Below are 26,278 nucleotides of genomic sequence, written 5' to 3' on the forward strand. Positions count from 1 at the left end.
TATCAGCAGAATACATATTGACACAAAGGCAGGCTTTGGCAGCTTCACTAGTTTCACAGAGAAAACAGTTACTGTACTCTCGAAGTTTGAAATCATCAGTTGAAATGTCCTTAAATGAAAATTGTTTCCACTCGTAGTTGAGAGAATACTTCTTGACAGAATATCAGCAGACTTTTTTTTTTTTTCTTTTAGATCTTCTCTACAGAATACAAATTTGATTCTGACCTCTATTCTGGCTCAGTAATACTAACCCTCTCTCTCCAAGTCAGTCTTTTTTTGTACAAAAGTAAAAATCACAGCCTCTCTCCCATCAGTTCTCAACGACTAAAAGTCACGCTGAGCTAAAAGGGTCTAAACCAGAGCTCTTAACCTGACTGGACTCTCCCTCTCTTGATTTTCTGTGGGCAACATCTCCATCCTGCTGGTTGCTTGTAACCCAAGGACCACCGTGGTTCTCTATTCTGAAATGATGTCTCTATTCAGCACAGCACTTTTGCATACATGGTCCCTCACTACACATACATCTCCTCATTCTTTAATAGGAAATGTTGCTAGCATCTCTGATTAGCTCATAGTCTCATTCATCATTGTTCTTATCAACACCACCTTCACTTAAAAGGTTTCTGTACATCTTCTTAAATATCAGCAGAGCTATCTTTTCCCAGTTTCTACCTAAACATGGCTTTTTGTTACAACAGATACTAAAGAAAAGGGGGAAAAAAAAAAAAGGCAATTATTAGGCTTCTGCTACCCTATGACTGTGGCTTATTCTGGACATCAATCTTCTTTGTCTCCAATCTTTTGGACTGCAACTTCACACATACACATAGGAACAATATGTAGGTGATAATTATGAAGTATATGATTACGCTTTGGAATGAAATAATCTTATACAAAGATCCTGGGTGATTGGGGGGGAGAGTCATCAACATGAGCCTGTTGATTGTGAACTTCTCGCACACAGCTGTATATTGAGGCCAACAACTGCTAGACCTACACATGAGAAACACAGCTTGAAGGTAGCATGTGAAGCTCAGAATATGATACCAGTGAAACACTACATGTGGTTTCAGAACTGATTTTATAAACTCGGTTTTAACTATTAAAAGTATAACAAGCAAATCCACTGTTTGTGTCACAAGCACAAGGTTTACCTGACTACAAGACCATGCTAGAAAGTAAAGAAAAAAAATTTCTGAGTGCAGAAATTCTCAAAGGCAGCACAGATTTTTATTTAGATAAAAGCCAAGTATAGGTTTTGCAGGTTAAGTGCTGGAATGCCTTGAGAAAAAAATAGGGTTGTTATAAATATTGACAAAGTAGCTGAAATACACAAAGAAGAAAGAAGTCAGTCCTACATGGTCATTTATTGTTACCCAAGGGTCTTGTAAAGGAAAAAATTTCTATCTACCAAGGTTTGTACCGCTTTTCTCCTCAAATCATGTATTATTTATTGTAGTTGAAAAAACACAGAACATGCTAGTGATAAATGCAATGAAAGACCTACTACCTAAAACTAACTTGAATTCCTCTGCTTATCACTCACTGAACAGACATCATTTTATTAATATAGTGAATTAGAAATGGGAAATTAGTACATTATCACTGTTAGTCTTATTGGTTAATTGCTTTAATTTTACAAGCTCAGTACAAATAGCAAATCAATTTTTTTGCTTACTGTCATTAGCACTAATCAATAATGAATTAAGATTATTAAAAACTGTTAGCATATAATTTTTCTCCTCCATGCTTACTTAAATGCCAAATTTATTTTGCTGAGAGGTTGGCATGAGACTGAGACAGTTGCATGGCCATGGCAAATAAGCTGAAGAAAAAAGTTCAAGCTGAGAAGCAGACAGGATTTTTTATTAGTCTCAGTAAGTAGTCTATCTGTCCAGGGCAAAATTTAGCTGCTTTTATACTTTCAGAGATTAAAATTGTGATTTTAAAGTTTAGTTCACAAATGTGATTACTCAGTAGCTGTTTCCTCCTGCAGCCTTGATAGCTGATTTTATATTTAAAGATAAAATTCATTTTCAATTCTACACCAACAAAAATGTGTTGGGATCTCTCTCTCATAATTTATTGGAAGCTAGCAAAGAAACACCCCAGAAATAAAACCCAACATGATATGGCTATGACCATGAAACAGCAACTCAACAGCTTTTAAAATAATCCCAAACAGAGATGAATGAAAGCCAGTTCACAATGAATGTTTCAGCAGTTATGTGCCAGATTCAATGAAATGAAAACTCTCCCAACAGATTATTCTCCCATGGAATGTGAATCTTGCATCACAGATGATGTCATAGGAGAAAAAAAAAATCACTTCAACATTTCTAGGATGTCATGCACCAGCACAGAAGACTCTGTAAATGGAGTAAAGCTGTGAGCCAAGGCTGTCAAGAGAATCTGTTCAGGGTACCTCAGGATATGGGCTAAGATAAATGCAGTGTGAGTTACTTCTTGGCACTATGGGGAGTTTAAAATAAGTGAAAAGAACTCTAGGTTTAATTCAATTCACACTGGGAAAAAAGAAGCTGCTGTATAGGCCTACAACTGTAGAAATGCAGATGAAGTAGATTCAATGAAAGCGTTAAGGGGTCTCTAACAAAAGTGACTGTGTAAATCGCTGTCGTGGTTTAGGCCCATCAGGGAACAAAAGACCACCATTAGCCTCAAGTACCGAAGAGGCTGAGAATTGCCAAAGGGCAAGGAGAGCTTCATTGCCGCTTAAGGTTTAGGACAAAACAGACCAGGCTACTCGGCTTGGGGAAGAAAATGGAAAATAATTTAACGCAACATCAAGGAAAACATAATCTTAAAACCCCAAAACATAACCAAAATAAAACGACACAGAGTAGTACAACAATGAAGAGTCCGACCAGCCCTTTAAGAACATCTTCTTGCCGCACCTCCCCTCTTCCCGGGCTCAGAGCCCTGATCCCGGGGTTTTTACCTCCTCTCCTCCTGAACGGCCCCGGGGCGCAGAGAGTGGGGGTTTCAGTCAGTCTATTCCCGATGGCTTCTGCCGTCTGTTCCTCCTCAGGACAGGTGGGCTCTGCACCAGTCCTCCCTGCAAGTCCGTGGGGTAACTCTCACACATGGCAGCCCTGCACGGGCTGCTCCGACGCGCACCCATTCGAAAGGCTGCAGCTCCTCTCTGCCTCTCGTGTGGGGCTGCTCTGCGGCACACAGGCTCTCCAACACGGCCTGGGCCATGGCCGTCTCAGTCCCTTGCCCATCCGGGCTCACTCACATGGAGCTGCTGGTAACTCTCGGCCCTGCCATGGATCTCCATAGGTTGCAGGGGCACACCTTGCATTCTCGCTACGGCTTGCAGAGGGGTCTCTGGTCTACTGCTTCTCCTTCCTTCCTCCTTCTCTGGCTGAAGGGTCCGCATGGTCGCCTCCATCTTGTATCACTCTTACACCTCCTGCCTTGCATTTCAAATTCCCATCCCCTAAATAGTGATGGCAGAGGGGCCAGATTGGCCCAGCTGGGCCGAAGGTGGGTGTGAACCCAGGAGCCGGGGGAGAGTCCAAAAACTCTTTACCGGGTCTTCACTGCAACCTGCTCCCCCTGTTACGAAGCAAAAGTTGCTCCTTGCTAAACCAGGACAATCGCCCATAGTTGCACCCTGGTTAAAGCCACATGATTCAGTCCATGCAGCTCTGTAGCCCCTACCTTGCCCCGGCACAGCTACATGTGTCTGGACTGGAGGGGGAAGGACCAGAGGCCATGGGTTTGGTTCAGATCACCAATGAAAAACTGGGATTATAGATTTTGCATATCAGAAATGCATATAGAGTAACATTAATCATTAGCTAATCTCCCAACTTTTAACTGGGAGACTTTTTAACTCTTTGGTTAATTTCCTGTTGCTCGAGGTGCTTTGCTCTGCTGTCAGTGTACTGAGAAGCCACATCTACAGTTTACAATCTGTCTTTGCAGGTAATGCAGCACTCTGTCATTTCTTCTGTTCCAGGGAACAGTGATATAAGCTGCATTGCATCACACTGACTGGCTGCATCGTCCCATATGTATGGCTACGTCAGGCATATCCTCACATGATACTCAGATTCCATCTCTCTTGGGGTTCAGCTTTCAGACGTTGCATTTCCAGCAACTTCAGACACTAAAACAACACGGAAAGCTCTCTTAAGCAGTTGTGAATGGGTGATTTTCCTTTACAATGGCTTGATACCTTGTAAATATTTCCACTACCAGATGAATAGGAGAACACACATAGAGTCATGTTGACTGTATTTAGAGAAACTTGGCAAACATTGTTGTGTTTCACAGCAGAAACTTGGGAAATCCCATCAGGTAGCTATGTAGACCAGAAAGGCTTGGAGATACTGGTTACTGCCCTGATTTCTGCCTCAGAGCAGCAAGTGTTGCAGCATTGTGAGAGAAGAACATCTCCCAGCATGGCAACCTGTTCAGGTGCAGATTTTCGTTAAGCACTGATTTTCCCTCAGTAGTTGCACACTATTATATTTTAGGAAGTAAGAAAAGTAAAGCATTACAAATAACGTCATGAAACGGTACATCCCTTTAATTTACAACTCATTAATATGCAGATGTATGCTTATTCTCTTGAAACTTTGCAATGAAAATGATAACAAACTATAACTGAAGAAATAAGTAAGCATGAGGACTCATCTTCATCTTCACAGGTCAGCTGAGATAAATATTTCCTTTGTTGAACTACAGATACCACATTTAGGTAGCCAAACTGCTGCTTAGCAGCAGGCACAGAAGAAAAAGGTCTTTTCACCTAAAAGTGACCGCCTTTTTTCCAATGCTTTTCCTCTGAGTCTGTCACTATCTTGTGAAAAAACAAATACTGTTATTTGATAATTCCACCCAGTCCTGACCCTATTCAGGTCCCTGCAGGAAGAAGAAAGTAGTTGGGGTTGTTCAGCCTGGAGAAGAGAAGGCTCCAAGGAGACCTTAAAGGGGGTTTATAAGAAAGATGAAGACAATTTTTTTATTAAGGCCTGTTTTGATAGGACAAGAGAATAGTTTTAAACTAAATGAGGGCAGATTCAGACTAGATATAAGGCAGAAATTTTTGAAGATGAGGATGGTGAAACATTGGAACAGGCTGCCAAGAGAAGGGGCTGATATCCCATCACTGGAAATAGTCAAGGTCAGATTGCATGGGGCTCTGAACAACCTGATCTGGTGGGAGATACCCCTGCCTATGGTGGGAGGTTGGACTAGGTGACCTTTAAAGACCCCTTCCAACTCAAATCAGTCTACAATTCTAAGATCCTGTGATAAGAAGCAGTTTTCAGTCTGATTCCAGCAGAAAATAGTTTTGCATATTGAAATACGGAAATAAAAGCTCGATTCACCTGACAATAAGTAACATGAACAGAAGACTTGTCTAAAATACAACCAGAGAAAACTTGGCTTGCTGGTGAATTGCTTAAATTTACAGGCCATAAATCTATGCTTTTTACTGAATTCTGAAAGTGGATTGGTAAGTCTCACACATAACAGTTCCTTTTTCTGAAGAGCACCCACAAGTGCCAGTTATGGAAAGCTATGAAGCCCAAACTCACATGGCTACTTAATTCAGTCTAGCTTCAGGTGCTCAGGCAAGTAAACTCAGGTCATCCAGGTAGGACTGACTGCAGCTAGAAGTGCAGTCACCTTGGTATGACTTTACCTTAATATGTAATGTTAAATTAAAAGTTCTGGTTACTTAATGTATAGTGACATTTATCTCCACTGGTCTTCTTTGTTTATAAAGGGTATGTTACTTACAAAAACTCAACAATTTTGTATGCAAAACCAGTATGCTCTTGGCAAAGTGTTCTCTGTGAGGAGTACATACATTACTGCAAACTGCCACGTACTCTCTTAAAAAAACACACATTCTGCTTAACACACTAATTTAATTGAAGAGGCTGGCGCCAGGACATCATTTTCCCAGAAAAATAAATTGGAAAGTAAACAGTGCCTAGAATTAATAGAAGTGTAACTAAATAAAACTATCTCCAGTATGAACTGATGCTGTTTATTGGAAGTTTGAGGAAAAATATTTATTTTCTCTCCCTCACCTTTAACAGATTGCTCCCCTTGGGGCCTAAATTCTAAGCAAACTGTTACGATGCTGTGCAATAGATTTGCCTGAGCAACCAGCTGGAATTCGAGCAGTATTTGGCTCTGATGATACATTTATTAAATCTCATCTGCAGATCTGAAACTCTAAATGGTTCGTTTTATATTTCTGTCTCCAAAATCCCCTGCATTAGACACTATGGGAGTATGTCATCCATAGAATTACTGTTTTTCATATTAATGAGTTACAAATGAGAGCTTAATTACTACTAATTGCTTGAAAATTCACTGTCGGTGATTATAATCACTAAGGATTAGATTGTCAAACATTCGTCGTTTTCTATCTTTAAGCAAACTTAATGAGAAATTATGGATCAGATCCTCTATTTCTGATTCTACTGCTAAGTGTTGGTGGAAGAAAATCCCTGCTCCCCACTGGCATTTCCCCCCAGCACCGACACAAGGGCTGAGTGAGAGATAGCAAAGGATGTGAAGGGAATGTATTGCACTCCTGAAGCCCACAGAATTGTCTCCAGGGCCTGTTCATCACGGTGAACCTTTTTTATCCAAATCTACTCTTACAAAGCCTAACTACCTTTGATCTTCCTTGTTTCAGTAGTGCGAGAGTGAGGGGCTGGTACCTTGAAGGCACTCAATAACTTTTTAAAATTACAAGTGCAACATGGGCTCACACATCGATTTATCTGTGATTTCAACTAGCATTAAGTAATAACTGTTTGGTTTATGGTGGGCACTTCAAACATGTTCAAACTGCTTTGCTAGGCACTTGACCAACTTTGTACAGTTTGTCTGGAGCTACTCTCCCCAGAACGGCCAGCAACAGAGTAAGTGTACTTCAGACAGACTAAAGTTACTTGGTCCAATATACTTTTGCCCTTCTAATGTTCTTTTAGTGTGCATTTAATGATGCAATTTTTTAAATAACACACTTGCAAAATGGTACAAAATGGAATGGCAGGTTTTAATCTGGACAAACATTAAGGAGTTTGCATTTTTTAGTGTATTTTACTGAAGTTTGTGTTCCTCTGTTGCAGTATTGCACTTATAATATTTGTTTGCTCTGTCGCAACATTCTTCTTTAGTTTAAGCAGCTCTTCACTCTTTTGGTGTCTATTTTTTTGACCCTTATTTATGATGTGTCAGGTAGCCATTAGTAGATAAAGCTGAAACCATTTCAGAAATTATTGCAGATATATTTTCTCTGTCATTGGTTAAGGATAGTTCCCCTACCACAGTGTGCACAATGAATCCTTGATTGATCTCCTTTGAGATCTCTTCATCCACTTTGAAGAAAAATCACCCAGTTTATATTCTAATTAATGTCTGCCTGGGAGTTTAAGTTAAATGGATGAGTTGTGTAGAGGTAGATGATGCCACTATCCACTGGCTCAGCTGAGAGAGCTGCATCATCCTCCAAGGCAGGAAATGTATAGTTGTGGTAATTTCTTAAACCACCTCAACGATGCTTTTGAGAGAACATCTCTCCAGAGCAACAATTTCTTGTCTTCCTGCTCTTTGTCGGAGCCCTTTTACTGTACCACTGTCAGCTTGAATTGATTTTTTGAATTGGAAGAAACTATTAACTAATAATCCAGATGCAGCCTCAGTAGCATCCTGCACAATGGCATCTCCGTTAAAATGTATCTTGGAGAGAGAGAGAAATAAAACATGGCATACTGCACATATTCCAAACACATAATTTTCTCTGGTTCTACACAGAATACATAGATGTTCTATACACAGTTCTATGTATGTGTAGAATTACATACACAAATTAAAGATTCTCATCCTGTACTTCATTTAAACACATTTGTAAATTTACCGAATAAGGAATCCCAGTGATTTGAATGAAATTAGTATATATTCTATACTTAACACTTTTTGCTGAAATGGAGCAGTGGATAAGAAAACTTCAATGACAATTAATCACTATTTGTACTGAAAATCAGTTTGAAAAATATTAATATAAAATATCTGAGGCGTGGTACAAATTAAGAAAACATTTAAAGCTGTGCACAGAAGCTTTTTTGGTAACAGCATGAATGAAAATGCCATAAAAGATGTAAACTAAAACAAAATTATGCCACTCACAACCAGCTGGATACTCAGGCATGAATCCTATCTCTAACAACTGCTACTTAAGAGTATTGACCTCTTGAATGAAAACCAAACATAGACTTACTAAATTTAAGCAGTTTTACCATGGAAGTAGAGGCTTCCTATACGAATACATAGACAATGACAGGCCTGAGAAAATGGACAGATCTGTTCAACAGTTTTCTGTAACAGATTTTCATCAGCACAGTCAAGAATCCAGGATTCTGTATTACTTTCTTCAGATCAGTCCTGCAAACATAGTCCCACCATTTCAATCAATGCACATATACTTAAAAAATTAAAGTTGTTAAAGCTAGACATGTTTTCATTATTTACCTCACAATAATAATGGTGCCACCTTGGATTAATAAAAAAGCATTATTACTGGGTATTTTGTTTGAATTTCAGATAGAGGCTAAATGAGACAGTAGTGGTAGTCCCACTCAGTTAATAAGCAGTCTTTTGGCTGCTAGGCTGCAATTACTGAAGTAAATAATGTTTTGTTTGGTTTAGTTACAGCAAGACTGGTTCCCTGAGCTAGTGCTCTGCATAACCACACAAATCCTAGAACTAGAAAATGAGTGGAAGTGGAGGTGGAACAGGGAGAGTGAGACTCTCCTCTTTGAGGCAATATGGATTTATATTGTGAAGTGACCTCAGGAGGGACTGCCGCCTGAATCATCAATGCTCCTACAGACTCGGGAGACAAAAACATTGTCAGCAACCACTGAAGTGAAAAGAACTTGCTTAAAGGCTAATCCCTTGTTTTAGGATTCATGATCGACTCAAAGTCCAATTTTAGATTTGTTCAGAAGCAAAGCATAGAAGATACAAATTCTGAACATCACTAAGAACTGCTTCTGAAGTATTTTACTTCAGCTCCCACATAGACTATACAAATATGGACTTTCTGGGACTCCTTGCAGTTATTAGATGTAGTTGTGGTTTTTTTTTTTTTCCTGAAGTGTGGTCTATCTGTATTCAGAGGAATCTCCCTCAATAGATAACATGGTTTCAAGAGCTGTTCGGAAGCATATGCCTTAATATAACACTTAAAAACATGCCTATTATTCCAAATAAAGCTTTTTTAATAAAGTGGACTGAATTACTAATACTACAGCTTTTGCCCACATATGTGCAAATCCAATAACATTTAAAACCAGAATTATATGTACTATATATAATATTGTTTGGCAACACTGTGAAAAATACCAAGCCATTTCAAAAACAAGACTGTGCACAAATTGTTATACATAACCATAAATCAGAAACAGCTGCATCTTCTTTTCTTTTCCTAATTCCATCCAGGATGGTTTTGGTCCACTGATTTACAATATTTATCTATATTCAGGCCAAGCTATGATGATTGTGCATGCACACACATATATTAAAAAAAACTCTGACCGTTAAAAAGAAATTGTGCTTGATTCACACAATCTTTATTCACTTATTTAACATTTCACCCAGCTTAGAATATGGTGAAAAAGTATCACTTCAGCTTTCATAACCCTGCACACAGTTGTCACATTTATCTCACTAATACAATACACGATGTTTCTGCATAACACAACTTGAACCGTTATCTGGAATTTATTGCTGTGCCTTTTTAGAGAGCACTGTCTACAAAGCTCAACTGGAGGACAGACTGTGCAGCCACTCTTAAGCTCTGTTCTCTATTAACAAATATGAATGACATATACAATTTCACAGATTTTAACATTTCTTTTCCAGGTGTGAAGACAGCATGGGTGCAACATCTCCAGATGCCATGGTCTCCTCACAGGACACACCTCGAAGCTGACCCTCAACTCTACATCTCCAGCTACTGGAGATGCCATGGGCTTGCCTATGTGCCTATAAGGGAGGTGCCTGGAATTAAAACGTACCATAACAAGAAGCACCTGCGAATTCCTTCCAACTCCTTGCCCCAGGTCTAGACCTTACCGCTTGACACCAGCAGCGTTCCCCTTCCCAGCGTCACAACGTTCTTCACGTTAACCCAAATACCAAGCGGCTTCAAACATGGGGCTTCTAACACACGTGTGCTCAAGGACATGAGCTATACGTGTCTCTCCCTGCGGGATAAGACACTTCCTCAGCCCTGCGACTGTCCAACCGTTCGCCCGCCGCGAAGCAGGCAGCGTCCCACCTTCCCAGCCCCACAGCCCTTCCCGCCCTTTCCCGCGCCGCCACACTCACTCGGGGCGCGGCGCCTCACGGTGCTGCGGCGCTTGCGCGCGGGCCCCGCGCCTGCGCACTGCGCGGGGAGGGCGGGGCCTGGCGCTGCTGTGCGCATGTGCGGGAGGCGGAAGTAGGCGCGCGCGGGAGCCGTTGGTGTGTGGAGTGCGGGTGAGTTGCCGGGCGGAGCGGAGCGGAGCGGAGCGGCGGGGATGGTCCGGCCGGGCTCGGCCAGCGCAGCGGCTGGTTTCTGGCGCAGGAGAGGAGCGGTGGAGCGGTGAAGGGACAGACCTGCTCTACTCCGGTTCCTTTGGGAATGGGCGCCAGGGAGTGAGGGGCGCAGGGTCCTGGCCGCCGCCTGCCCGGCTTGCGGGGCTCAGAGCTGCCCCTCGGCTGAGGCTGCCCTCAGCCTGACGGACTCGGAGCTGGAGGAGCCCTTAGCCTGGGCTTCCGGAGGCCGAGGGTCCTCGTTTCACCTCCTGTCACAGCACGCCCATGCCCACGGTGACTATGGGGTTGTAGAGCCGGAGGGGAAGCACAACGGTGTGAGACCCTTCAGTTCGTCAGCTTCCGTTTGAAAGTGTAGAAGGGCATGCCAAGTGTAGGTATTTTAGGACCAATGAATTGAGAGAAGTCTTCTTTAATAATCAAATCCAGCCATGGAATGTAACTTGTGCTGTTGGTATCTTTAACTGAACTCGACTGGAACCTAAGTGCTATTTATCCCTCCCAATCTGCCTGCAATCACATGCATAACCTCCATACAATCTTTCCCAGCCAGGAACATCCTGAATTCCAGCTTCGTCTGATGCTAGTCTTAGACGCAGCGTTGCCATTTAAACTAAATTAATTGCTTTGTGAACACGTTTCTCTAAACATCCTTTCTCATGTGAGCTCTAGAATGGAATTCCGTTGAAGATTGAGACACCTATGTATAGTCAGTAGAAATGTAGTTGTTCATCGGTGGCTTAAATGTGTTTAGTGTGAGTTGACATGTGCTATGGTGTTTAGGTAGCAAATAGGACAGCCGCATATGGTGTGATCCACAGCTGATTCATGCTTTTCTGGAGTGTAGAGAAACTGAAGTTTAGATGCCTTTAGGACACTTTAGGCAAGCCCTATACTCTTGTAGTCAGTGAAGCAAGAAAGCTTCTGTATTTCTTAAATTCATGCAAACTTTTCAGCTTCTTCCAGAATTGTTTCACTCCTTGTTTGTCCTCTGTTTTAGAGGCTACTGTCAATTTTTTTTTAATTTCTATTTTCTTATTATTTATTCCTAGCTCAGTTTTAGGGAGCAATCTTGATCAAGCTGGTAAATTTTTTTATATCTTTGCTCCATTTTGAAAAGATACCTGAATAGGTAGCGTGGGCACATTTGTTCAAAGCTGATCTTATAAAATGGGCCAAGGCTATTTGTATGATTGTATGGGAAATAATTTTCCTGATTGATTATATGCTTGTTTTTTCTATAGCTATATTACTTTGATTTCTCATACTTACTATGTGATTGACTTGTTTGTGTCACAATTGATTCAGACTGTTTCTTGATATCTAACTGTAGTCATTGTTAGGTGTGATATTATTGCTTACAAATATGTGTAATATGAAGTATTGAATTGCATGATTCTGACATTACTTCTGTTATCAGGGTTACCCTTCTTATTTCTATGTGGTTTTTATTGCTGATTCAACAATCCTAGTTTTTACTTCAGAAAACACTGAAGGTGAAGTGTAGAAATAAAAGACAAAAATACCTCCTTAGATATATTTATGGAAATACGTAATAGAGATTGGTCCCAAAATGAACGGTATTATAAAATAGTTCAGTAAATATATTTGTATTTTTGAACTTCCTTGTAGCCCAATAGGTCCCCTGTCAGTGCAACCCAATATTGCTTTTTTTCTTCAGCATAGCTTGTTTTCCATTTCCCCTGCTGTTTCTAATCTCCTGCTGCTAACCTAATCTTTTCTTATGTGGTGTTGAACTTGTCCAGCATAATGTATTTTGATGTAAATACTTATATTTAAATGTATTTGGCTTGCTTTGCTTATGTTCTTTGTTTTGATAACTTACAGATGCTTCTATCTGGTGATGAGATCTGGTATCTTTATTGTGCTACCTAAATTTTCAGATTTTCTTTTTGGCCGTCAAGTTATGTTACGTTGCTCCTGAGGTTACTTCAGTTCTCTCTCTGCATATTCTTATCACTACAGATGAATGTGTCATCTTTCCAGCAGTTTTAGAAGCTGCAGACAAAGTAGTGTCTTTGACTGAGATGTTTTTCCATACTCTATCACTAAAATCCAGCCTTTCCAGTGTCTGGACAATCAAACCAGTCTTCCTTGACTGGTCCTTGTGTAAAAGGTAAACGGTAATTAATATAGCTTTATCTAACTTTGGGCTCTTGCTATTTTAAAGGAATATTTCTGATCTTTACCATCACCAGTTTTTTCTTCATATACCTTTGCTGCTTTTGAGCAGGGTTAACCTTTCCTGTTAACAGCTGAAGAGCTATTACTTTATCATCCTCATCTTTCCTTATGACCTATCTCTTCTCTGTTACTAGTTCATTGGCTGTCCAGGGAGGTGATGATCTGTGACTAATCTGCTTCCCTCTGTTTATTCCCTTGCTGCTTCTAAATGTAAATAGACTCAGAGTTAAATGTGTATTTTTCCAGTTAACTAGACTATGACCATTGTTTGTTATGTTGATTTGCTCATACCCTGCATGCCTTTCTCTTTTTGTTTGATTTTTTTGGATTCTTTCTGGTGTGAAAATGTCTGTATAATGCTTTAAGTAATAAAGCTCAATTTTGATGAAGTCTCTTAGGTCTACTGTAATTATACCATTATCCTGAGCTAGAATGTCTGTTTAGGTTTTATGGGAATTCCTGTTCATTTGCTGCCTTTATATATATGACAGCAAATGATAACTAAACCATTTTATTTTTCCAGATCACTTTATTTCTTGTCTCTGCACCTCAAATGAGACGTGTGTGTTTAGCTGACTAACTATAGGACCATCAAAATGCCGAATCTTGAACATCCAGCATACCCAGCAGCCACACTGCATCACTTGGAAAGTTTGGTGCCTTGTCGAGAATCCCAAGTGTCCATGTTGCTGTCAATATTTGGAGAGGTAGTGCCTTTTGTATTGTGTATTTGAGTAGAAAAAAGATATTCTGCTGTGTCAGAGGGAAGAGTACAAATTGAAGGGCATTTCTGCGATGTCATTGTGAACATGCTTTGGTTGTCTCTTTGTTGTTTGTTAGCTTTTTTGGTGTGAGTTTATTGTTGGGTTGTTTTTAACCTATCTTTAATACTAGTGTTTGGACTGGATTCTAGTAAGTTTGAAGGTTGAAGACTGTTTTGCATTTGGAAAGACCCAAACAAACTTACACCTCTTTGTGCCTTCTTGTCTCTGAAGCTAATTTCTGACTCTCTTCCATCTTCATGAGTTAATACAAAGAACTGTCTGTCCTCTTCCCTGGACTATGGTTCAAGGGTGGGGGTGTGATTATTTTAAAGTTGTTTTTAATGACAGTGTGGAAATTCTGTTTGGTTTTGACTTGTTAATCCAGGATCTGCTTGCCTGAATTCTAAGTGTATGAAATTGATCAGAATCATAGTAGTTCTGTTGCTGGCCATAAGATTTGCAAATCACTGGCCTGATAATTGATTCTGTTATTGCTTTGCAAAGCTGTGCTAAAAAGTAATGGAAGTTTTTATCTGCAGGCTTAAAAGCATTTGATATATCCATTTACATTCAATTAATAAAATGGAAGCTGGTATCTGTTTCTGGTTCTGTCATTAATTATAGATAATAATTACATCAAATTACAGCATTTAAGTTTTATGTGTTTATTACAAGCATAGTAGGATCAAGCCTCCTTAAAAAAATACTTAAATTCTTGTTAAATATGCAGATTTAGAATATCTGCATATCTTGCACAAGAGTGCTTTCATCTTGCATTGATAAATTTTTAAGTCATTGTACAAGATTCTTAGAAATTAGAAAAGCACAAAGATAAATAGAACAAGTTAATTATTGTCCTTGCATCTTGGAGTATTCCATGAAATACACAGCATCAATACCATTAAATAAATAGAAGTGTTATATCAAATATTACCTTGTGAGAGAAGACTGAACTCCTTTACTGTCTCCTCCACAAAACTATTTACTTCTTTTCTCTTTGGTGCTAGTGGAAAGAAAAGAATTTTGTGGTATTTACAAAAGTTAGGACAATAGAAATCTTGCAATTTATACTCAACAAGAGTTTGTTTCAGTTAATGAATTTAAATTAAGACCACACTGCTTTTCTCTTTTGGTGTGTGTTTTTGTGTTTTTTCCCATGAAAAATAGGTCCTCATAGAATCATGTTATAGGAGTTTCACTGATAGCTTTGTGATACTTGATTCTTGGAACATTTCAGAGAAGATGAAATATAGAACTTGATTCCATTGATTCCATAGTAATTTGCATATTTTATATTGAATGCCTCAATTTAAAATATAGCTTCTATTGTGGAGGGAAACTTCACTGATAAATTTTCTGTCTGCTCAATGAAGAGGAACTGAACCAGCACCAATTTTTTTCTCTTTTTCCCCAGCGTCAGCAGTTTAGTTTTCCATCCATCTTCATCTACGGACATACGTCTAGTGGAAAGACCTATGTGATGCAAACTCTTTTAAACACCTTAAAGGTGAGAATGTTCATAATGGATATTGAGTTTAGAGTTTATTTGTAGCAGGTGGTCCCTCAAACTACCTTTAGGTTCTCAAAATGATTTGTTTCCTCAGCTTTTTGTGCCTTCTTGATTTTTCTCTTCCACTTGCAATATGATGAATACATCACTTTTCTGACTAATTCATTTAGGATACAATAAAGTCATACATACTGATATATAAATCTTAGTAACTTTTCCAAGAAAGTTTAAAAAGACAAAGAGGAGACAAATTTTGTTCAGTTCTCCAGAAGGGACTTGTCACTGGAGATGTTTCAGGTGAAGTGTTCTTATGATGATTCTGGTTCAATCTGAATCACTTCCAGTATACCTCCTATTTCTCCTTTAAATTAATTTTACCTGTATGTGAAGAGAGCAAGTGGTAGAATTTTGTTTTGTGTCAACAAACTAATTTTAATTATATTCAGTTAGATGTGTATGATCTATTTAAGTGTCAGCTTAGGTTAACTTAGTATAAGTCATTAAGAACATTCAACACCAACACACAAACTATATGTGTTTGCCAGGAACAAAACCAAAGTGAGCCTGAAATGGTGGAAATCGCTGTCTGAATACCAGGCATCTGCCATGCTTTCTGATACTGTTGTTTCTGCAGACTTGAGGTGAAATCACTGCAGAAGATTTGGTTAGTTCCAATCAACCCTCTTGTAGGAGCAGGAAAATCTGTCTTTCACTTTGAAAAAGAAACAACACAGGAATTCTATAATGTCAGGGCAATGTTGCATAGGAACAATTGATTTAATTTTTGAATAATACATGATTACTCTTTTGCTTAATGAATCAACTCTAAATGGGAAAAGTACTGATAGCCAATTTTAGTCTTATATTTTTAGAACCTGTTTGAAAATATGAATTTTGTGCACTTTATTCTAGATCTTCCAACCAGCTCAATGTGCATCATAAGTTAAAAACCCTAAGAAACAGGATGCCATTCACAGTGTCTAATGTAATAAAGTTAATCCTCTGGGTGTGTTTGTGTTTACTGAGCTTGACATTGCCAAGTCTTAGCTGGTGCGATGGATCTTATTCTCCCGTGCCAGTACTGTTACCGTTTCCTCCTGTATAAGCATCACTTTTATGTTACAACTGTTCATTCTTCTTCAGCTTTACCATCTAATACAAACGTCTTTGGACTCCTGCTCTTAGAGGTACGTAAGTTATAGGTCAAGGAGGACTAATAAGAGAGATATTATTGGAACACGTGAAGTGGAAGCTACTAAAACTTGGTTGTACAGTTTTGAATTTGGAGCCCTACATTCCTAGGAAGCTAGGACTCTTCCCCTCACTTGTTAGGGAAATAAACTACTTGAGTGCTGTTCACTGGGAGGTCACAGAATCATAGAATGTTAGGGGTTGGAAGGGACCTTTAGAGATCATGTAGTTCAAACCACCTGCAGAAGCAGGTTCACCTAGATCAGGTCACACAGGAACATGTCCAGACGGGTCTTGAAGACCTCCAAGGAAGGAGACTGCACAACCCCTCTGGGCAGCCTGTGCCAGGGCTCCCTCACCCTCACAGTAACATAGTTTTTCTTATGTTTAAGTGGAACTTTTTGTGTTCCAGCTTCATTCCGTTACACCTTGTCCTGTTACTAGATAGAAGAGAAGAAAGGGATGTCTTGGATCTGATTCACAGGTAGATAGGTAATTTTAGGTTATGGAAGCGTGCTTATTAAGACTTGACAATATTAGTTAGAAAATCACACTTAAAGTTTTATGAATTTGCTAGCCTGGTAAGCCCACAAACACAGCTAGTGGAACAATTTCTTATAACTATTGCTTAGCACTGATAGTTCCAAGGCTGGTATGTTCCTAAATGAAATTATTATCTACGGATGGCAAAGCTATTATGTTAATTCTACACTTGGACATTTGGACTTTATATACCACTGATAATTACAAGGCCTGCCTAGTCCTAAACAGAACTGTTATCTAGGATGACAGAGCTTTTAGGCTGGTTTTCATCCTGTCCAAGGACCATGGGTAAAGATACATTGCAAGGAAAGTTCAGATCTTAATCCAACAGTGATCCCTAATGACCACTGAAGGAAGCGGGAGGACACTGAAAGAAATGTGACGGAGGTGTAACTTGGGCAGACCAAGACGGGACTATGGGCAGGCCTTTTCTTCGAAATGTGATGAATGTTTGAGTTTGCTGTAAATTTAAGCTGAAAATCCAAAGGCTGAGGTGGACACGTTTGGTGGAGAAATCCCCTATGTTCCCCAGCGATGCAATAAAGAATACCTGCTTAATAGTCACATTGGCTATTGAGTCCTGACTGGCTTCTTGTCAGGAATGGACCTACTTCAGTTCCAACAACTGCAGGCAGACAAATCTCCTTAAACATCACGTGAGAATCACAACTATATGGAAGTAGTAGGTCATTGTGACTGAAAGCATGTTTCTTACAAAGTTAGTTGTCATTAAGAGTGACATAGAGAGGTATGGCCTTAGGTCCATTTCAGTTCCTCTGTGCTCAGTGTTGACAGAAGACTTTTAAGAATCTTAGCACTTTTGTGGCCGTTCTTTTTGTGTTAGCAAGTGTGTATATTCATACTGTTAATATTCCTTGTTCTAATTTTTAACAAAACAAGTTTTAAAGTCCTAAGTTGGAGGGTATCATCACAGAAATTTTCATCTAAAACTGTGGGTGCATGTGGTTTTGTCAGTCAGTACTTCAGGGATTTAAATTCAATGACAGATGCCTACTTCTTGCCTAACTCATCAGTTTCCACTTGTGTGTTCTCATAGCCCTGATACTTTAGGCTAGGCAGTGCACTTATCTCCCATCTTCAGGCAGGATTTTTCTGCAAAACAGTGATCTGTCCCTTTCATTAAAATTTGTCATAGAAGGGAAGAAAACAGTGGTCATGATAGCTCTGGGAGGTTGTGGAGTCTCCTTCCTTAGAGGTCTTCAAGACCCATCTGGACACATTCCTATGTGACCTGATCTAGGTGGATCTGCTTCTGCATGGGGGTTGGACTAGATGATATCTAAAGGTCCCTTCCAACCCCTACCATTCTATGATCCTGTTTCATGCAGTAACCTTCTTTTGTGCAATGCTCCTAACACTGTGCTACCCACTCGTGACGTATCCAAAGATGTGGCCAGGTCCTGGAAAGGAGTAGGATTTAAGCAGCAACTCTTTCTGCAGAACTTCCTATTGCCAAGTGTATCTGTCTCCTACATAATACGATGTTGTGAATCACATCTGAAGCACCCAGCTATCCTTCTGCTGTGGAGATACAGCACTTTGAATAGATGCTCTTGGAGATGCAGCCCCTTCCTTCTAATAGTGTTCAAAACGATAAGAAAGCTTTTTGTTCCATGCTGTTTGATAGGATTTCCAGCTTGCAGCCATGCTTCCCCACATCTGCTGAATCATATGCCATATATTGTATTTTAGCTAGAAAGACTGGAATTAAGTACTTGTGATTTTTTTTTTTGTTATACACAAAGTGTAATTTTCCAAGTGATACATATGTATCCCAATGACTAATGCTCTCCAGAGGTTTTAATGTTCAGTGTAAGAAACAGCATATGCTTTTCCAGAAAATGTGGAGCTATGAAATAATCTGGCTCTTAAAAAGAGAGTCGCTAGAAAATTATGTTTTTTGCCTTATGTAGATTTTAGTGCTGGTCTGTTTGGCAGTCAGTAGTGTCTATTTGTAAACAAATGACCATAACTTTTCACTATTACTAAACTGATAGTTACAAGTGCATTTGTTGAAGGTTGTGGGACAGATCACCTTGAGTGCCATCACTGAGAGGGTTTTTAGACACTGGAACAAGCTGCCCGGGGAAGCAGTTGTCACCATCCCTGGAGGTTTTTTAAAAAAATTTGTGGATGTGGCACCTAAGGACGTGGTTTAGTTCTGAATGTGACAGTACAAGGTTAACTGTTTGACTTGATGATCTTAAAAGTGTTTTCCAACCTAAACAATTTTGTGATTTTATGATTGTCATAAGATTTATCTCATACTCTGCTTTTTTTCCCATGCTCTGTGCTCTGGAAAGATCTGGCTTTCTAAAAATGCTCTGTGTGAGCTGGCTGATTACATGTCTTTGATACAGAAGCTTATGCTGTGTCATTTGTGTGCAGTGAATGCCAAAGACCTCCAGAGTAATTCTGGGGAGTGTGATCCTAAATTACATTCATTGTAATACAAGTTTGAGACGTTGATGTTCTCCAGACACTATAATTTGTAATGGACTATTTTACGATGCTGTAATGTGTTACTCTTGTCTAAGGTTTTTTTAATCTAAATGCTGTTTAGGTTTCTTTTTTAGTGTATTGCACACAGTTTATATAAAACATAGTTAGAAGATACTCATATGAAACACACAATGTTTTCATCGGATCTCTCCACTTTGTGGTGAATAATGTTTTGACTAGGTACATAAGTGATGGTACTTTTTTTGACAAGAGTTTTTGATTTATGTTCTAGATTCTGTTGGCAGGGTGTGGTTTCTTTTTTTGTCTTGTCTGGAAGATAAAACGGATTTTGGAGTATTTAGGCTGAAAAAGCCAAATAAAGTCATATCTTTTATCCTCTTCAGCTTCCTCATGTGTTTGTGAACTGTGTGGAATACTTTACATCACGACTTCTTTTAGAAGAAATTCTCATCCAGTTACAAAGCCGTTCTTCTGCGACAGAACAGACTTCTCATGTGTCTTGTGATACTTTCAATGACTTTGTACGTCTATTTAAACAAGCTGTTGCAAGCCAGGAGCTTCCAGATGAAACATTATACATAGTAAGTAATTTAATTTTACTATTCCTCTTTCATTTTGGTTAAGAAGGTGTAATTGTTATCAATAATTTGTATGTGAGCATTATGGATCAGTTTGCACAAAATTTCCCTGTGGACCTAATTCAGGATACGTCGATACTGTTTAGATTGTTTCTATTGGTTTACTGACTCTCATAGAATCACAGAATCTTAAAGATTGGAAGGGACTTTGAAAGATCATCTAGTCCAACCCCTCTGCCAGAGCAGGTTCACCTAGAGTAGATCACACAGGAACTTGTCCAGGTGGGTTTTGAATGTCTCAAAAGAAGGAGACTCCATAACCCATCTGAGCAGCTTGTGCCAGAGCTCTGTCACCCTCACAGTGAAGAATTTTTTTCCCTTGTGTTTCTTTGGAACCTCTTATGTACCCAGTGAGGTTCTGAATTTTTCATGAATTTAGAGCTCTTAACACGGACAAACTGTATAGCATAACTAATAATGGACATAAATTATACTGCATAATTAAGTTAGATATTTAGTAAGATTACAAAACCTTTAACTATAGAGAGCTTGTATTTCTTTTATAAATAAGAAGTCATGCTTATCTATTTCCTTGTAAAGAGAGCTTTACAAATAAGAAAGTAAAGGTGGGCAGCAGAGCAGAAGGGACAAAGACTGGTTGGGTAGAATAGGTTCAGGTTAGAGGCTGTATTAAGGAACTAAAATGTATGATTTCCTCTGTAAAAATACTGTTGAGGTCTTGCATCTTCAACAACACTGTGGCTCTCAGAGACAATTAAGATGGAAAAAAAATTGATGGCATGCTCAAGTGGAATAAAAAGGAAGACCTCAAGAAAAAATATAATAATTTAGATCACAGGAATGATTGAATCAATGCAGTACTATAACACTAGGTTTTGTTGTTGGGTTGTTTTGGTTTTTTCTATGATAACTACATGAAGGATTAAAAATTTCCAGACAATCTGTAACAGCATTTGTCTTGTCCAGAGATGAACATAGAAACAAATTTCAGGTGTACGAGAGACTTAAAGAAAGGACATACATTCCTCAAAACTACTTTTTTTCTATCTCTCACTTGGTTGAACAAAATCTATTATTTAAAAAATATGAATGCCATAGTACCAGTGGTGTGTAACTGTATATATACACTGTGGACCTAAAAACACCTGACTTTTCAGCCCAGCAGTAGGAATTGAGGATTTTTTAAAGATGTCAAAAAAAAAAACCACCGCATGAAAGTGGTTAAAGATTAAAAACTTAATGTCCCTGGCTAATCACTTGTGCTTCTCACAGCGATCAACAGAAAAATTGGTTTGTTTCTTTGCAGTCAAAAGAAGAAGTTTGTAATTACACTGATCATTCCTCATTCTGTTTCACGGGTTCTAGATAAATAAGTTTTCCATCCATTTAAAAATACTTAACCACTGAGTTAAATAACTTTATATTATGTTTAGTGGAAACAGAACTATCATAGTTTCCTACAGTTCATGAGCTTGATAAATTTGACATACTACTTAAAAACTGAATGAAAAAAACAGTAGTTATAATAGATAAGAAGTTATACATAGAGGATTCATTTTCATTTGCCATCAAAAAAGTGGTGATCCTTTTGCAATTCCATAAGAAAAAAAATTAGCACTAAAGTAACCTTAAGGGTACTTCATAAAATATTTTATATAGTCAAATTTTACTTTCAGATTAATATTTAAAGTAAAAAAACAGTTTTACATAATAAAGAATGCTTAATGTCTAGTATGACAGTTAGTACCACTCAGAAAATTAGAAAGTTCTTGAACAGTGGTTGTAGAAAGTAAAGCATTGCATGCCTAGAAAAGTTCAATTGTATCACATAAATAGTTGCTGAATCAGGAGAATTAAGTATTAGTATTTCTGTTCTGTTCTGCATGGAAATAGACAGGAATGGGGCACATTAATTCATGTGTATTAACCTTTGTCATCTGGATTTATTGTAGAGTGGTTTAAATTGAGACTGATGGAAGACCAGCATGCTGGTAACAAACTGTCAATGCTAATTTATTCTATTTCATTTCAGTAGTAAACAAAGTAATATTTCAGCCCAATTAACTTGGGGCAAACTAAGATAAATGTTTACTTTCAAGCAAAGGATTCTAAATGTTTCTCTTAACCCAAGCATGGGTGCTGAGTGCTTGTGATTACTTGTGAAAAATGAATTCATTCATCGTAACTACCTGAACATTTGGAACTGATGTGACTATTAGTCATTCGTAAGTACAACATTTAGCATTTTACAGAAGTAACAAGCTGCTGTTTTTAATATAAGTCAACAGACAGTTCTAAAATGTGTAATTTTAAAAAAAGCTGAAGGTTGATGAATTTATAGTAAAACTAAGTAATACAGCATGGATTTATAGGCCTGTGGGTAGGCTGTTACTATGAACCACTTGATATGTTCTATAAGCCAGGGTTACAGTATATTTTATCTACTGTAAGTAGAAACTCTGGTTTGTTTCCTTTTAAATTAAAACCTTAAAGCTGTTCAGCAGTTGCCTGTCACTGGGTCCAATAAGCACTATTTTATGGGTAAAAAAATATGTAGTCTCTATTTGGTCAGTAATGTAAAGCAGTCTTGATCCCTGAAATTGTTTGCCATATGAACAAAATGCAGAGGTTGCTATAAAATCATATGCTATATTGTAGTTTTAAATAAATTCTGAAGAAGCGTGAGCTGTTATTGCAGAGGTGCTGCTCCTTCAGGTGTTTTCCCATACGATGTGATTTTGAAATACCATTTTCATAAAATGTGTATTTGTTATCCACATAAAATTCTTTTTTCTTACTGTGGGCCACAGAAATGATAGATGTCTCAATGTTTTGGTGTGGAGAAGAAATATAAAAGGATAGAAAAACCCCAGTTTTCTAAGGGCCTGTAGTTGAAACAACAGTAATTCAAAAGAAGTAATGAACTTCAGAATTTGAATTTATATTGTAGGTAGTAAATAAAACACAAAGTAAATGTGTTTCTATTCCCTTTTATTATTCCTGTCAAGATTTTAAGTGTATTGGGAATATGATTTTTTTTTTGCCAAAGGATAGCCGTGCCTGTTTTCATACTACTATTTTTTTACTCAAGACTCCCAAATATGTTAATTGTTCAGATAGTGTTTCCTTTGTAAGCTGTACATATCTATGTATTGTTTGTGCTATTACATACAGTATTGTAAATCCTGTAAAATTTTAGGGTGCAAAGTATGTCAAACAAAAATTATCTCAAAATTCAATTGTTTGAATTCCAGGTGAAAGCTGACTTTTTGAAAATATCAGCTCTTTTTTCTGAAAACAAATTTTATAGTGAAAGAAGGTAGCCCTCCTACAGTAAGCATCTTGCTATGGTGCTGCAGTACTACATGGGATTTTTTTAACATAAGGTTTTGTACAAAAAATGAGATTTCAATGTTTTTTTTAAAGATAATATGACTTTGACAGTGATATTCTTGACCAGTATTTTAATTCTTACTGTCATATGGCATGGGAATATTGCTTGTCTGGGGATAGTAGCTTTTCTTAGGTGATGGGGCTGCTTGGCTTCCTGGAAGCACCTCTGAAGCAATAGTCTCCGAAATTACTTGTTGAAGGGGTCTTGATACTTAAGTGGTTTCTGCTGTCTAGGAGCCTTTGGTAAAATGAAACCCTAGCAGCTAATAATTTTTAAGTTCATATGAGAATGGAAGGTGACATTGTCTATATAATGTTTTGTTAAAAGGTACTGGATAGAGCAGAACAGCTGAGGGAAATGGAAGCAAACATCCTGCCAGCATTTCTTAGGCTTCAAGAGTTGGTAAGTGTCTGGGGGAAAAAAACCCACGTTTTCTGCATAGTAAAAGTAACTTAGTGTGGTATCTGTCCATCTAGGCTCACAGAAAAGGTAAGTGATTGTTTAAGTAAGAAAAGTTGCAGAATCAATCCTCGCTCACCAAACAATTAACTGGCAGTGATCAAAGTTAGAAACCGTAATTTTTTCTTACTGTCTTAATTTTTTATATCTGTTTGATAGTATTTTATGATATCTGATCTGCTGTAGATTCTTATGAGGCTAGTTTCAGTTATATAGCTGTCTTCTGTAGAATATTTTTGTTTTTAAGAAGAATGTAAGAATGTGGAATTTTTCTACTCTTAAAATTCTGTAACAATTGCAAAAAATAAATCTCAGCGAGACAAGAAGCTTCGTAATAGCTCCCATTGTCTTGGAACGAATAAAGAAATAAAACCCTTTTTAGAGTTTGTCAGATGTTTGTGTGGGAATCCAAAATCTGCTTCTGAGTCAGCTGCTGATTCAGAGAGCTCAACCACGTTGAGTGAATTCAGCAGTGGAATCATGAATTTGCAACTCAAGGAACATTTGTCTTCCCAAGTTTCTCCCATGTGAAACTTCACAACATTGTGTGGCAGCTGGCTTGAGGACAGTCAGTGGAGCAGCAGCTATTTTCTTTTATGCCTGGAGCAGCACAGCTCAGCAGCTGCAAATGTGCTTTATGATGACAGAGCTTTTACAGTTCTGCTGGAATTGTGCCACAGTATGTTTCTGATTGCAGTGCATCACTGTATCTTATAATTTCTAAAATATCAAAGCTTAACCCTTGGAATAAGGAATAGTGGTGCATTCTTTGAAAGGAAACTAAAGACAAAACCAGAAGATGGTAGTACTTTGAAATGTCTAAACATCTAAATAGCTGAAATTATACTTGTCATCTCAAGACTTTTGTGTGGTACTCTTAAATCTTCTGGTGACATTGATTTCTCCATTTAGTGAATGAGTACTGATTCCCAGCTGTGTTCTTAATCCTGGCAGCTGGTGTGTTTTCTGTCTTTTCATCTGTTCTGCCCATGTTCTGGATTTTGCTGCCCCTGAAGCAGAAGCAACCTGTCTGACAGAGAAAGGAGGAAACTTAGGCTTATGAATGCTCTCCAGGGACTAAAAAATGAAGCTAAAATTTAGATATGCTAGAGAAACACTCTCAAATTCAAAAGTAACCTTCAAACAAGTTTTCCAGGTTTCCTGAATGCTGAGATTCCGGTTGTTTATATTCTGAATTCCAGACTAAGACTCCGTAAAACTGTTGTGCAGCTGATATTGCAGAGGAGTGTTGTAGGAGCAAATCTACTGCATCACATCCTTTCCTGGAGAGGAAGGAGATGATGAGCAGCTTTGTTAGTGGTGAAGGATTTCATGGGACTGGGTGATTGTTAGGGAAGAATGGGTCATAGGATATTTTATTTCAGTGAGGATTATGGTGGAAAGTACCAAAGTTTTTCATAACAGAAGATCTTTGAGGAAATAAAACTGGAAATATCATAGTACTTTTCTCAACTAAAATACTAGGAAACTTGGGAGAGAAACACAACGGAAAGAAATTTGCAGAAAGATGCTCTCTCCTTCAAAGGAAAAAAAAGTTCCATAAAAATAGAGAAAGAAAAATAGTAAAGAATATGGGTGGGTGCCACTTTAGCAAGAAATAACAAGAATAAATAAAAGAAGATCCTCCCTGAATTTGAGGAAATGAGAATAGCATTTAAACTTCTCTCTCAAGTCATTCGTAGCTCATGTCAAGCAGTATCAATTCAATTGGATTAATTGCTTTTATTTTCTTGAGATGCCTTGATTGTTTTGAAATGTCTTTCTTAAAGAACCATATTGAGAAGCATCTTTTGTTATATAGAATTTTTAGTTGCAAAAACTTTGCTAAAAGGAAGAATGACATTTCACAAGTAGTTAACTTCTTATTAAAAAAGATGATATATTGAAAGGTGATGAAAAAATGAAATATTTTTTTAATATGAAGTGTTTAATTATCTATTGACTGAAACATCAAATTCAAGGTAAGTGTATCTTCAGTAAAAACTTTGTTAAAAAGAATATGTTACTATGTACAAACAGTGTTGGTAACTAGTAAAAGAGTTGGAAGTGTGCAGAGTTAATGCTATGGGGTTTTTTTTTGGGATGGTTTCTGTTTGTATTTTGCTTTGTTTTTAAAGGTAAGACCAGCTTACCTTTCACATAAAGTACTAGATAGCTTGGTTTCAGAAAGTACTGAACTTCCTTTCACTTTTTTTACTCTTCCTGTTTGTTCTAAAAATCTAGGTTTAATGACCAAAGGAAAATGCTATCTTAATTTTGGGAGTAAGGGATGGAATCTACTTAGTATGGCCACCCCACAAAGCTTACATGTCAATGAAATGGCAAGGGATGCAGAGAAATCTCATATAATGGTAAAGATCTTCAAATGTATGAGCTTCGTTATTAGGCCAGCTGAAACTTTATTACTGTGCTAGTAATTTCTATTAACAGAAAAGTAACAATCATTTTTCTCATTGATATTCTAACATGCAATGTTATATTTTTCTTTCTCTGCCTATCTCTCTCT

At 38.1% G+C, this 26,278-nt stretch overlaps 1 protein-coding gene across 3 annotated transcripts in view; it reads left to right on the forward strand.

The window, feature by feature from the left end:
- The first annotated feature begins 10,476 nt into the window (after positions 1 to 10,476).
- The window catches only part of ORC5 (origin recognition complex subunit 5), a 71,538-nt gene continuing 55,736 nt past the window's right edge, over positions 10,477 to 26,278 (forward strand). For 2 of the 3 annotated variants that reach the window (XM_061989084.1, XM_061989101.1), the window contains exons 1-5: positions 10,477 to 10,545; positions 13,331 to 13,514; positions 14,986 to 15,078; positions 19,683 to 19,880; positions 23,620 to 23,694. In XM_061989084.1, coding sequence (XP_061845068.1) covers positions 13,404 to 13,514; positions 14,986 to 15,078; positions 19,683 to 19,880; positions 23,620 to 23,694 — 477 coding nt within the window. In that variant the 5' untranslated portion in view covers positions 10,477 to 10,545; positions 13,331 to 13,403. Of the gene's footprint in view, positions 10,546 to 10,918; positions 10,976 to 13,330; positions 13,515 to 14,985; positions 15,079 to 19,682; positions 19,881 to 23,619; positions 23,695 to 26,278 lie in introns of those variants that run through there. The other variant, XM_061989093.1, reaches the window with a different exon arrangement.

Source organism: Colius striatus, chromosome 1 (genome assembly GCF_028858725.1).
Source record: "Colius striatus isolate bColStr4 chromosome 1, bColStr4.1.hap1, whole genome shotgun sequence".
In the NCBI taxonomy this organism is placed as follows: domain Eukaryota; kingdom Metazoa; phylum Chordata; class Aves; order Coliiformes; family Coliidae; genus Colius; species Colius striatus.